Source organism: Cajanus cajan, chromosome 11 (assembly GCF_000230855.2).
Source record: "Cajanus cajan strain Asha chromosome 11, NIPB_CcT2T_4, whole genome shotgun sequence".
NCBI lineage: Eukaryota > Viridiplantae > Streptophyta > Magnoliopsida > Fabales > Fabaceae > Cajanus > Cajanus cajan.
Genome location: NC_138527.1, coordinates 26,843,507 through 26,856,865, shown reverse-complemented (window position 1 = coordinate 26,856,865; position 13,359 = coordinate 26,843,507). Strand labels below are relative to the sequence as shown.

At 34.6% G+C, this 13,359-nt stretch overlaps 2 protein-coding genes across 2 annotated transcripts; both read right to left on the bottom strand.

The window, feature by feature from the left end:
* Window positions 1-50: 50 nt before the first annotated feature.
* On the bottom strand, window positions 51-6,799 carry LOC109800159 (uvrB/uvrC motif-containing protein). Its single transcript, XM_020360888.3, has 9 exons — window positions 6,673-6,799; window positions 5,908-6,334; window positions 5,738-5,797; window positions 2,383-2,477; window positions 2,086-2,258; window positions 1,638-1,750; window positions 1,108-1,153; window positions 851-891; window positions 51-561 (listed from the first exon to the last, which is right to left on the bottom strand). The coding sequence occupies exons 2-9, from the start codon at window positions 6,238-6,240 to the stop codon at window positions 406-408; spliced, it is 1,017 nt and encodes a 338-aa protein (XP_020216477.1). The 5' UTR covers window positions 6,241-6,334; window positions 6,673-6,799; the 3' UTR covers window positions 51-405.
* Window positions 6,800-8,700: 1,901 nt separating this feature from the next.
* Window positions 8,701-10,300, bottom strand: LOC109801605 (hevamine-A). The gene is made up of 2 exons (XM_020362716.3): window positions 9,624-10,300; window positions 8,701-9,143 (listed from the first exon to the last, which is right to left on the bottom strand). Exons 1-2 carry the CDS (start codon window positions 10,216-10,218, stop codon window positions 8,842-8,844), a joined length of 897 nt encoding a protein of 298 aa, XP_020218305.1. The 5' UTR covers window positions 10,219-10,300; the 3' UTR covers window positions 8,701-8,841.
* Window positions 10,301-13,359: the final 3,059 nt, after the last annotated feature.

Below are 13,359 nucleotides of genomic sequence, written 5' to 3'. Positions count from 1 at the left end.
TCTTATCACATTCAGATGATCATCAATCATCACAATTTGAAAGGCAGGAATTCCAGTAAAATATGCTCAATTATAAAGACAACCTCTCCCATCCCATTTCAGGAGGTAACTGATTTGGATAACACTATACACATTATATGTATGAGGCAGGGTTATGTAGTTAATCAGTATCTTCACTACTGTGATGAAGGCATGAAAATTGAAAACCTATAGTACAGAATATAACATGAGTGATCACAGAGAAAGGTAGTCATCATTGTGCACACGACACAAGGAACACTTTCCTGTCTTCAAGTTTCCTGCAAAGCCAATCAACTGATTTCTTGAATAAATTGTCAGAAGATTTTCAACCTCTAAATTCCCGACCCACATGAACAGTGCACATAGTCTCATCACATTGGTAATTTAAGCTTTGCCTCCATCTTCATCATTTGGTGGGTCAATGGGTATTTCATGCCTTGGTCTATTGTACTTCTCTCGTAGTTGTTTAATTGGGATGAAATCTCCAGCTGAATCCATTCCATAGAATAGAAAAGAGAGGTAGGGATGATCAAACCTTCCCTGAACACCAATAAACGCACAAATTAAACAATAGAAATAATAATATAGTTCATGTCTTTCAACTATAGATATATTTATGTTGGTTAAAGTAATATTAGACTCAATCTCCCAAGTACGGTCTTTAATTTAAGTCTTATGGATACAAAAAATGTGGTTGAAAGAAAAGATCTCACAAGGTGACTAACCTGGTAAGTTTCCAGGCAAAAAATAGTCATCGGCGAAATATGTAAATATTTTGTACCAATAACATGATTATTAAAAAAAAAAGAGTATAGATCTATCTACTCACAATGTCTGGTTTGTCAGGAATTACAAGATTCTCCTCTGGAACTGCAAAAATAAAAGAGCAAAATCAGTCCGCAAGTTAGTCATACAACAGAAACTATGCATATCAAAGCAGTTATCATATTTAGTGCACTGGTAAGTGAAATGTACGGATAAGCCATAGTATATATTTTATAACCGAGGAAGAGTGAATAATAAATACCACTAAATCTAATGCAAGTAAGCATATAAGCCTAAAGAATTAAGTAATCCAGTTTTTACCATATGCAACCAATAGATTTGGTTCAGCATGTACATCAACAAGAACCTAGACATTAGAAAAGTAAACAGATTAAATGGAGCAGTAGCACACTTCTTAACCAAAGCCAATTCAACCATTAATAAAATAAGATAAACCAATATGGCAATAGATCAACACACAAAAAATACATTTCTAATCACATTGTCTTGCATGCAAGTAATCATGAAAGTGATGTTTTATCCAAAATATCTTCTCATTATGAAGAGAAACAATTTAACCCCGCACATGGTGCTCCAACCACCTTGATGCCGCCTATCAAATGATAACAGAGACCATGAAAGACAACCTTATAATAACAGACACGTGACAAATTGTATTGCTTGATCTATTATTCTACAGGGTGAACTACTATACTTAATAAGAATTGAAGAGTACAAGATGAATCAGCCATTTAGCATTAGAAAGTCAAGAGAAATTAGTTAAAAATCAAATTTGATCCTGTAGAAACAGAGTAATTCATGCAAACGCAAATTGTATGCTAAAACCAAACCTGATAAAATGGTTGAGTGGAACCACGAGACAATTTGTTAACCTGTGCATTTTCCATCCATGAACTTGATTCACCGCATACTGGATCCATTCCACAGATCACGGCTTTATAGCCTGCAATGTATATTAAGCAATCAAAATGCAGGAAGTGGAAGGAAATCGTATCCTCCACAATTATGAGACATTCAACTTATCAATGCGTACATCCATTTGAAAGATTTACAAGGTATTGCCAATCATGTTCTTTTATCCTGCACTAGAGATATGTTAGATTTCCCGAGCCTACATGCTGGATAGGCAATTATAGCTCCACAATCATAGCTTTCTCTATTGAAAAGCTTCAGAGTACAACCAAGAAGCATCATAGTTATTGTTAGATCACATTGCATACTTTCAATGCAATTAATAATAATTTGTTGTATTCAACGGAAGATGTTTGAACCACTTACCAAATTTTTTATGTTTCACTTTCTGCCCCAATCGGAATGCATATTGTGCATTTTCATGTGCCAAAGCTTTAGCTGATGCAGCTAGAGACTCTGCTTCAAGTTTGGAAATTTTATCACGTAATTCAGCAGCCAAGGCATAATCCTCATTCTCAACAGCATTCTGGAGGTCTGAACTGCAAGGGAAACAGAAATAATCAGTGTCAATATACAAGTTGACCCACACATATATAGAAGGAAGAAAAAAAAGTTAATCATTAGGAACAAGTCAGCCTGACACATAGGAGGAAGAAAACTCACCGAAGACGTATAATACTTAGAGCTTTATCTTGAGCTTCACTTTTTGAAGATAATCCCCTTTTTGATTGTTGTTGCTTGATTACCTCTTCTTCAACCTTGCAAAAACAATATTTCATAGTTATGAGAATCTTACTATTCACGATTTGAATCTTATGATTCGATATAATTTAGCTCCTAACCAATTCTTATCGTAAGATAAATCTTAAATGACTTAGTATCTTATGTCATGAACAAATCTGTGCAATTGCCCAGAAGTGCATGATAAATGCCGCCAAAGCCCAATACTGCAGAAGAAATTAAGTGAAGTACTCCAGACACAAAGTATGGAAAGGTGTCTATAACTTCCCCTCCAGGACCTACCCCCCACCCTAGAGTAGCTAGATGGGGAAGTAAAATTAAACCTTGTTCATACATGGGCTTCTCGGGTACCAATTGTTTGGATGCGTTTGAAAGCCTCGAGATTACTTTAAGAAAAAATTCTTTCTAGGTTTGTCTTGTGTCTCCGTAACAAATGGTCCATAATTGATGGGCGAACGACGGGGATTGAACCCGCGCGTGGTGGATTCACAATCCACTGCCTTGATGGGAGGTGGGCAAATTTCTTCGTATATATTATTCTATATTCTATATTTATTACTCTTTATACTAATTTGCTATTTTATATTTATTTACTAACAAATAAAGATTAACTAATCTTATTAATATGGAACTTGGTAAAAAAAGCGGGTTTAATAACTGAAAAATTAGATTCTGAAAGAATATTCTTTGAATACTGATTGATCAGTATAAACATCAACAACTCCGAATTGGAACAATTTCTCCTCAACAAATAAGTGCTTGGGCAAAAAAAATCCTACCGAATGGAGAGACAGTGGGGGAGGTAACAAAACCTTATACTTTTCATTACAAAACTAATAAACCCGAAAAAGATGGATTATTTTGTGAAAGAATTTTCGGACCTATAAAAAGTGGGATTTGTGCTTGTGGAAATTATCGAGTAATCAGAGATAAAAAGGACAACCCATAATTGATACTAATAAGAAAAAAACCATTATGGCAAGGAAAAGTGTGATTCAAAGGGAGAAGAAGAGACAAAAATTGGAACAAAAATATCATTTGATTGGTCGATCCTCAAAAAAAGAAATAAGCAAAGTTCCGTCGTTAATTGATAAATGGGAAATTCATGGAAAATTAGAATCACTACTGCGTAATAGTGCACCTATACGTTTACATCGACATTGTTTTTTGACCGGAAGACCGAGAGCTAATTATCGAGACTTTGGATTATCTGGACACATACTTCGTGAAATGGTTCATGCAGGTTTCTTGCCGGGTGCAACAAGATCCAGTTGGTAAGGATTCCAAATTCTCTTCATTTTTTTATTCATTTTTATTATCAGCGATCATAGGTGGGTCCCTTTACCGTTCTGTATAAATGGTTTATCCTTATCGCCCGAGTATTGCATCGCCTTGACTTGGGCCGGGAACTCAAAAAGAAATTGACCTTGAGCCTGCTAATTAAAGTCAACCTTTGCCTTTTAAAACAGCTATTGCTTGTCTTTCTAAAGAATTATGAAGCCACTGCCTTATTTGCGCCAAGCGCGAGTTTGGTACGCCGGACTTGGGAGACTCCTGGAAGTCTCTGCCTCCTATTACGCCGGGCATAATAAGGATACACCAGACGTGTAAGAGCTTTAAAGTTCTCGGGTTGGGTTCCCGCCGGGCGCGAGTTTAATTGCGTCGGGCGTGGAAGTGTTTTACACTAGGACTTAGAAAATGTTGAATTTTGTATATGATGGGAAGATGTTGAGTTGAGCTGTGCTGTATGTTGATTATGTTGTTTAAGACGTTAAGTTAAGTTGTGCTGCATGTTGATTATGTTGTTAAAGATGTTAAGTTGAGCTGTGTTGTATGTTGACTATGTTGTGATGATGAGCTGTTGATCACTAGGACTAGAGGAGATGTTTTCGAAGTTGCTCATTCCATTGTGCGGATTGAGGAAGCTGTGGTGCTCAGAGAGCCCAATTTGTTGAAAACCCTCCTTGGGAAGTTGTCCCTTGGAGTGAACATTGTACTGTTCTCCTCTAGGACTTAGTTGGTCCCGTGTGTGGGCAAGGTCGAGGTACATGTGTATAAAGCAACCACGGTATAGGGACCAGGTCAAGCTATACCGATTATAAGCGATCAATCAAGTAAAGTACGAAGTCGGGAACTTAGTTCCTAACTGAGTATCGAAGGGTTGTAGTATTTGGAGGATAGTCAGTAGGCTAATTCCATAGGTGGCTTAGTTAAGCTAGCTAATGTCGTGGTAGGCCTAAAACCCAGTTGTTCTATCCTGACATAGTACTATACTTCCTTGTTTAAGTGGCAAAATCTGAGAAATTGTTATCGTGTTGTGGATTGGCATCCAAATTTGTTGTTTACCTAGCAAGTCCAAAAAGGTTCTTTGCTGTCAGTTTGGTAGGACCTAGCCACTTAAACTGCTCACCCACGTTGTAGGAGATCTTCGAGTTGAAATGCGTGACAATGCATAAGATGTTGTTGTGTTGATTTGATGATTGATATGAGTTGTATATGTGCAGTGTGTTGTGTAGCTGTGATTGAGCTGTATGTTGTTATGTGTTGTATGTTAAATCTGTTGAGAATGATGATGTTGCTGTTAAGTTGAAAGCTGCTATAATTTAACTATATGTTGATTCTTTTTCACTAGCTTACCCTTGCCTGTTTCCATGTGGGTTGGACTGCAATGATCATATTGTGTATGGGAGTAGCGCAGGGATGGGCTGGAGAGTAGTAACAGGGCTACAGGTAGTAGCAGGAGCTGACTTTTGGTGTGTGGGTTACTCGGTGTAGCAATTTTGTTATTATTAGATTCTGACTTGTTGAGCCCCAGGCTAGACATATGTATATATATTTACTCCTTTATATGCATACTCTACTTCTGTGTGGTGTTGTTTTGTTGTGTGACGACTAAGCGGGTCGTTGCACAGTTCAGTTCAATTATACAAAAAAATAGTTCAGTTCAAATCGTCTGAACTAATATTCAGTTTAGTTTAGTTTATGAGAACTACTTTTAAGTTCAATATAATTTTTATAAGTTCAGTTCAGTTCATTTTGCCCACCCCTATATATAGACTAAGATACACACCCAGATATACATGCTATTGCTTCAAGTTATAGAGGAACTAGATTCATGCACAGAATTCAAGGGTGAAAAAAAAACAGAAGATAATGAAATCAATGACAGACTGAAAAGTACAAAATCTACTTCAAGTAAGCCTAGTATACACAATCCACAAAACTTGGTATAGCCAAATAGGATACCAGAACAAGATAAGTAGCTGATTTATCTAACCTCAGTAAGCTTGTTTCTCAGCTGCTGTGCAATGTCATACTGCTCCATATTTAAAGCATACTGGCATTCAGAAGTTCCAAAAAAATGAAGCATCAGGTAATCATTGATAAATTTGAAATAAATAAGCCCTACACCACTTAACTTCTTACACAGAGTAAAAGTAGACAGACCTGTACTCTAGTGGCCAAGTCCAGCTGAAAGAAGAACATCAAGATATCCTCATTAGCACTTTCACTGTGCTCTGAACTTGCATCCGACCGTTGTTCTCCCCCTCTGAACATCCATGCTGCTTCAGCCTTAAAACCACTGTGCCTTGAAACATAAGGGTACCCAATTAAGAATAACCTCTGCACAGAATGGTTCCAAACCAATTGTTTGCCAGTGGCAGAGGTAATTTGGGATCTCTTAAATGGCTCAAAGGGTGCCATCCAAGATGGGGATGATCCACAGAGCCTGCTCTTTCCACAGGTTGCCAGAGTGCTCAATGAAACACCTTGCACCATTGTTTTGGGGCAAACCAAACACTGATTCCTCAGTACCCCACTCCAAAAAGGTCAAACAAAAACAAAAACTCACTCTTTTCTCAAGAGAATGTTCCTGCATTAGTGAAATTACATAAGGGCAAATTATGATGGTTCAAAACCATAATCTGCAAATTCAATAATTCATACCCCACAAAAAAAAGAAGAGAAAAAAATTTCATCTTTCCCTAAAAATTAGTAAATTTTTTGTCAAATTGAACTTCAACTAAACCATTTCTCATCTGGGTATAGCAAGAAAATAGAGGGTTAGAAATGGAAGCAGGAAATAACATGTGGGTATCGTGTGGACATGTGTTTTGCTTTTCAGAAAATCAAAGATAAGCTTTGAATGCAACAAAGTATGAAGAAAATATGCAATGAAATTTTGCCGGGAAACAAACAGAAAAACATTACCAGAGAGCAGTGCTGAGAAAGTAGAACTGCGCCAATGGCCTCACAGTCACACACGAGCAACCAAAGCAAATGAGATTATAAGAGTATAATACAAAAGAACAAGTTATGTAATGAGTTGATTATAATTTCTATCACTACTCAACAAAATATTAATAATTACTGACAGTTTTTTTTAAAAACGAAATTATTGATTAAGTTGAAATAATTTGTATTTAATTCATCTATCTGTTTGGTAAGTTTCTTTTTTAATAAAATTTTAAGTTTGAGTTTTTTAGCGTATAAAAATTGTATAAATAGTTCATCCTCTCTTATGTACTAATGACTATTGATTGACCATTAAAATTTTACCCTATTCGTGTACAGAAATTAAACTCAAAAGATAGTGTCCATTAATCTTAGATATGGTTAAAATAAGGTATTCGTAATTAAACCCAAAATATAGAAGAAAAAGTATTTAATTGGAAGATAGAAAATAAGTCATAAAAAATAGAAAATAAACTATTTTGAATGTTAAGGTGCAGATTTTTTTTTAAAAAAAAGTAACCAATGATGATGAAAATGCGATGATTCGATGAGAAATGGTATCATAATAATTAGGTTTAAGAGAAGAAATTATTCTTTCACAATGTGATAAGCCATTCATATTTAGGGTTGATTTTGATTCATGTATGATTATCTTTAAAGAAAGATATTAGTGTTAAAACAAAAGAAAAAAAATAAAAACATGCATGTATATAAAAGAAAAATGAATAAGTGTCGTTATTATATTAACTTTGTTAATGTTTAAATACATTTTTAGTTTATGTAAAATAAGTTAATTTTAATTTTAGTTACTGTAATTATTTTTAATATTTTTCATTCTTCTATAATTTAGAATCATTGTTAAAATGAGAATATGTGAATTTTAATCCATGTAATATATATATATAATATTTTTATTCTTCTAAAATCTAAAGTTATTATTTTTGTCATAAATTTTATTTTAAAACAAATAAATAATATTTATCTTTAAAAATTATATAAAAACTTATTGACTTTGTGTTGAGATAATATAACATACAGTTGTAATGTTATTTGACCCAATAACTTAACCTTATAATCAATATATTAATTACCAAGAATCACATCCTAGAAATAATAACTCCAAATTTAGAGAATAAAAAACAATTTGTTTCACATAAAATAAAAAATTCGCTCATTTTTGGAAACTAAAAACACCAACATTTTGTTAGTTACATTACATGATTAGTTCTGCACTATTTTTAGATTGAGATGTGATATTCCGTACGAACAATTTGGTTGGTAAAAAGATGCTACGATTGAATTTCCAATTACTCCCTTGATGAAAGAAGGATACAGAAGATGTTTAAAAATACACAACAAAAAAATAATAAATAAAAACAGAAACTGCTACAGAGTAGGAAATATTTACACGAAACATATGATACGTGGACTATTATCCTCTTTTTGAAACAAATAAAAATTTAAAAAGTACAGTGTTTTTTTTTTCTCAGAAAACATGCATTTGTATTATTTTAACCAAATCAGCTTCGTACTAATTAGCATTTTCTAAATAAAGACTAATACTACATCATTGTATAGAATTTATACAATATTTAATTCCATTTAGATATGATTACAATTTGTATTATCTTACATAATACCAATATATGATAGTCATAATAGTAGGTACAATTTATTTCTTTTCAGTGTAGAAAGATGTGATCAGAGTGTAAGTTTTCCAACTAGAGACAAGCTTCTTGCACAATGATAAAAATCTGCAGTTGGTATGCTACAATCTACAAGGTAACAAGGTTGTGTGTGCAAAATCATCAAGGACATGCAATAAAAAAAATGAGTTTAATTCTAACATCTTAGTTTTATAATTTCATTATAATCTTTTTTAAAACAGTTATCCCATGAGGTTTTGTCATATTTTTTTTCTCATTGGTTTATGTTATCTTCATATTCTTTTGTGACTTTATGGCTTTATCTTCTAATTTCTATTAGAAGTGCTTCACAACATAATTCACAAGTAGGGCATGGTAGTTCAAGCAAACACTTGTTCACAACACATGTAATAATAATATATATGGATCACACACCACCAGTACATTGTACAAGATCAAACATCATACATTACATACACTCAGAGATATGTTTAATATTTTAGACATGGCTCTTGATGGAGGAACTGTATCCACTCTGACCATCATAGTACCTAGACCACAGCATGACACCCCCATATTTGGAAGAGTCCTTGATTGCTGGAAGCACTTTGGAAGTAAGATCATTCACATCAATGAATCCACTGCCTGCAGCCGCAGGGGAAGCTGGTAGCCCCAAGAAGATCTTGTTTGCTGGGATATCCGCAGTCCACTGCTTCCATGCATCTTCAAGGTTGGTAATTTCACTAGAGTATTGGCAAGGAGGGTTGTTGTAGAATTGGACCCAAACATTGTCAAAAAGACCTGCAAAAATGACCAGTCAACACATTATCTTATTTGACACCTAGTGAGACATATAGAAAGTATAAACAACATATGTGATAAGAAAAGAGAGACAGAAAAATGATAAGGGTTGATGGGGTGTTAACAGATATAGGAGTCCTATTCTCTGATTAAAACTGAAATTTTACCTCATTGATATGTATAATAAATTATTTCATTAAATGTGTATCCATTTTATTAATATAAAATTTAAATTCTAATTAGAACATAATTTCAATAATATCCATTATATTGTATATAAATTTTGTCCTTATAATTAAAAAGAGACAAAATTTAAGTAAAGTACCATAAGAATGATTGATATTATTTTCTAATCAAAATTAGAATTTCATCTCATTAAATTTCGATTCTAATCGAAAAACAACACCAACCATACATATGATAATGTATTTAAGTTTTTACATTATAAGTAAAAGGTGTGTATATATCATATTTGTGTACCTGTCTTGAGGGCATTCCCTATCCAAGCATCAGGAAAAGGGCATTGAGGGGCAGCAGTTAAGTACACTTTTTGGCCCTTATTGCTGTACCCTTTGAGGTACCTAGCAAGGTCATCCCAATAAAGGTTTGATCCTCCCTCAATGTCAAAGTCAATGCCATCAAGAACAGCTGGTCCAAGAGGGCGAGAAGGGGATTGTCCCCCCAAGAAGTTGTTCCAAAGGTAAGTGGCCACTTGTCTTGCATCCTGAGGGGATGCAAGGGAGTAGCTACCAGCACCTCCTCCCAAAGACAGCAACACCTTGATGCCCTTGGCTTGGCATGATTTGATGTCAGAGCTCAACTTGGTGCAGCCATCACTGTAGGGGTCACAGTGCCCTGCAAGGTTGATCATTGGGGTTTGGCCATTGCCAAAAGTTGGCAAGAAGGCCAAGATGGCAAACTCATAGTTCCCTGTGGCACATGCCTCTGCTAGGGTACCCTCATTGCCATTCTGGCCCCAGTAGATTGCAATGCTGCCACTGCCAGCATTGGAACAAGTTGCTAGTGCCAACAGTGTCAAGGTGAAGAATGAGAGTGAGGTTGCCAAGTTTGACATCTCCAATTGGCAAGCAAGGTCTATTAAGCAATAAACAAGTGTGTCAATGAAAACTTTAGCTGTTTTCTTGTGCTGATTCTTCTGTCAGAGAGGGGCATTTATAAGGGTAGCATAGCATGGCTCAAATTCTTAACAGTTTCGTTGTTTTTGAACATGAGACCGTGGATTGGAAGTCACTTCATCTCATATACAGTCCCATGTTTCAGTCGTTGATGTTGACATTAGGGAAGCACCGTGCAAATTAGCCAACATCTACTGTTCTACTTGCGGATTCACAGATATCTTCTAACACATTGGAACAATGATTAATCATGCTTTCTGGTATTGTCATTGTGATTAGTCCAAAAAGTTTTCACATACAGCATAAATAAAATACAAAATTCTCTCTTAAATAAATCCTCATCAGAATGCGTCAGGACAGTATTTGAAAACAATCTGTTAGAGATTGGTGAGTTGTAAATGTGAAACTTTTTGCATTGAATTTGACATGATTTTACATTAAGCATGAAACTTGTATAGGAATACAAATCAATAGACCAGTCAAATGCAACTGAGGGTTATAATTTTTTTTAATATTAGCTTCTTCAGTGGTGGAACTACAACAACGTACGCAAAAATCTTAAAAATTGATCGGGTGAAGAAACATAAAATTTCTTATATTATCCCCTCATAAAATTTCTGCACTAAAAAAATTAAATATTTTTTAGTTCATGAATTCTTGTCATATTTTTCTTTTAGTTCTTGAACAATTTTTTTTTTTGCTAATTTAAATTTGAATTTTTATCAATTTTCACTTTTAATTTTTTAACTTTTTCTTTTGTAGACATTTTGGTTTTTGGTGTCAATTTTTTTCTATGATACCCTTACTACCCCAACACATATATAATATAATTTAATTAAGAAGAATAAACTTTCAAAGGGTTCGTAAAAGGGTTCACATAAAACTTCAAATCTGTTCTTTCTTCAATATAAGATAATGACTGAAAAATAAAACTTGAAAGATAAAATTTAAGAGTTTACAATTTTAAAATCATTTATTACAATACCAAATCCATATAAATATTCTGTCCTAGAAATCCTCTGCCCCGATGTCACACTATCAGAGCATTCCCATAATTTAACTGTTGACATTCTAGATGTCACTCGTAGCCGGATCTTCTTCACCTAAAATATCCACAGTTTATATGGTGAGAAAAGAAAATATCTATATGCAAAGTACATACAAACACATCACAATATAATCTCATCATAATTCATTATTTAATAAAATATATATATATATATATATATATATATATATATATATATCAATCATTCATCATCTTCACATCTCAATTCACATTTAACATATCTCATTTCACATACATATCTCAATCCATCATAATCCACACCAATTATACAATTTACAACATCATTTCCATATTCATAATTCATGTCAATCTTACAATTAATAATATCATTTCCACATCCATAATTCACACCAATTTTACATTTAACAAATATCATTTCCACATCCATAATTCATATCAATCTCACAATTAACACTATGCCAAGACCTCGCCACATCTGACACAAGTGATACGGGTTAATTGCCTCCCACACCAAACCAGGGTCACGCCCTCCCTGTAGCATCACTTACCCAGGGGCCGTGCCATCCCTAGTCATTAAGGAGTACGCTCGTCCCTGAAGCATCACCTACCCAGGGTTCGTATCATCCCTGATCATCCAGGAGTACACTCGTCCCTGAATCATCAACTACCCAGGGTTCGTAGCATCCCTGATCATCCAGGAGTACGCTCGTCCCTGAAGCATCTACTACCAGGGTTCGTATCATCCTCGATCCTTTAGTGTGAGGAACCACAATCACATTACAATCCACATAGTCTCTTGCAATTAACTCTATGCCAGGGCTGCCATAATCGACATAAGTGGTGTGTGTTAACTGTCTTACTCATCCCACACCATGCTAGGGTCACGCCCTCCCTGTAGCACCACTTACCCAGGGGCCGTGCCATCCCTAGTCATTAGTGTGAGGAAACACATCGCAGTCATATTTTTAATCATGTCCATACAACATCTCATCTCATATCACGATTCCATATCACATACACAATTCCATATCACATACTAACAGATAAGTCTAACAAAATAAGGGTTTACACATCCTCAAGCAATTCACATCTCAATCATCAATTCTTATAAAATAATATAAGAATAACATTCATAAACTAATATAATAAACATTGGAATTATCAATTTAATATAATTTTAACATAAACAGTAAAATCCCCAATTATTCCAAAACCTAACTCATAGGCACTTTTCTACAATTTCGTTCTCCCTCTCAGATCATCATTCTTACAAATTATTAGCATATCTATAATCCTCAAAACATACAAAATCTAATGGGATCCTCAATTTCTCAAACAGAAATCATCCAATTTTTCACAACCTAACTTACAGACACTTTTCTATAATTTCGTTCTCTCTCCCAGAGCATCATTTTCTCAAGTTAAACATATATTCGTAATCCTAAATATATATAGAATCACATAAGATAATTAATCCTCCAAACATAAATAATTGCCTCCCACTACGGCCCGTTCCAAAATCGGAACGGCCCGTTCTGGGCCTTTCAAACCTACGCAAATTTTTCAACTGGAACGGCCCGTTCTCAAACCCAACAGAACGGCCCGTTTTGCTTCCAGAACGGCCCGTTCTCCAAACCAGAACGGCCCGTTCTCCCATCAGAACGGCCCGTTCTGCTTCTACAATTTTGGCCATACTCACTATTCCAGAACGGCCCGTTTCAAAATTGAAACGGCCCGTTCTGGGCCACGAATTGGGCCTTTGGTCCACGAAAAATGGGCTGTTACATTTTCAAGAATTAAAATCAAATAAAATTTGTACAGAAATAAAAACAAAAATTAACAAAAGTTAGGAGATTAAAAACATATTTGATAAAAAAAATTTAGGAACGCATTTAAACATTTTAAATATTAAATAATTTAGAAAAAAAGGTGTCTTTCTTTATTTTTGAGTTAAAAAAACAGTCTTTTAAAATAACAGTGTGTAATATATATTTTTAAACTTATCTGAGCTTATATACCAAAAAAAAAAAAAAACTTATCTGAGCTCACC

Excerpts from the sequence above, each read along its gene's own strand:
- LOC109800159 (XM_020360888.3), bottom strand. The coding sequence starts at position 6,240 with ATGGTGCAAGGTGTTTCATTGAGCACTCTGGCAACCTGTGGAAAGAGC. Across the intron at positions 2,259-2,382 it reads CTAAGTATTATACGTCTTCG|TTCAGACCTCCAGAATGCTG; the intron begins GTGAGTTTTCTT and ends TTTCCCTTGCAG. Across the intron at positions 1,751-2,085 it reads AGTGAAACATAAAAAATTTG|GCTATAAAGCCGTGATCTGT; the intron begins GTAAGTGGTTCA and ends TATACATTGCAG.
- LOC109801605 (XM_020362716.3), bottom strand. The coding sequence starts at position 10,218 with ATGTCAAACTTGGCAACCTCACTCTCATTCTTCACCTTGACACTGTTG. Across the intron at positions 9,144-9,623 it reads AGGGAATGCCCTCAAGACAG|GTCTTTTTGACAATGTTTGG; the intron begins GTACACAAATAT and ends TCATTTTTGCAG.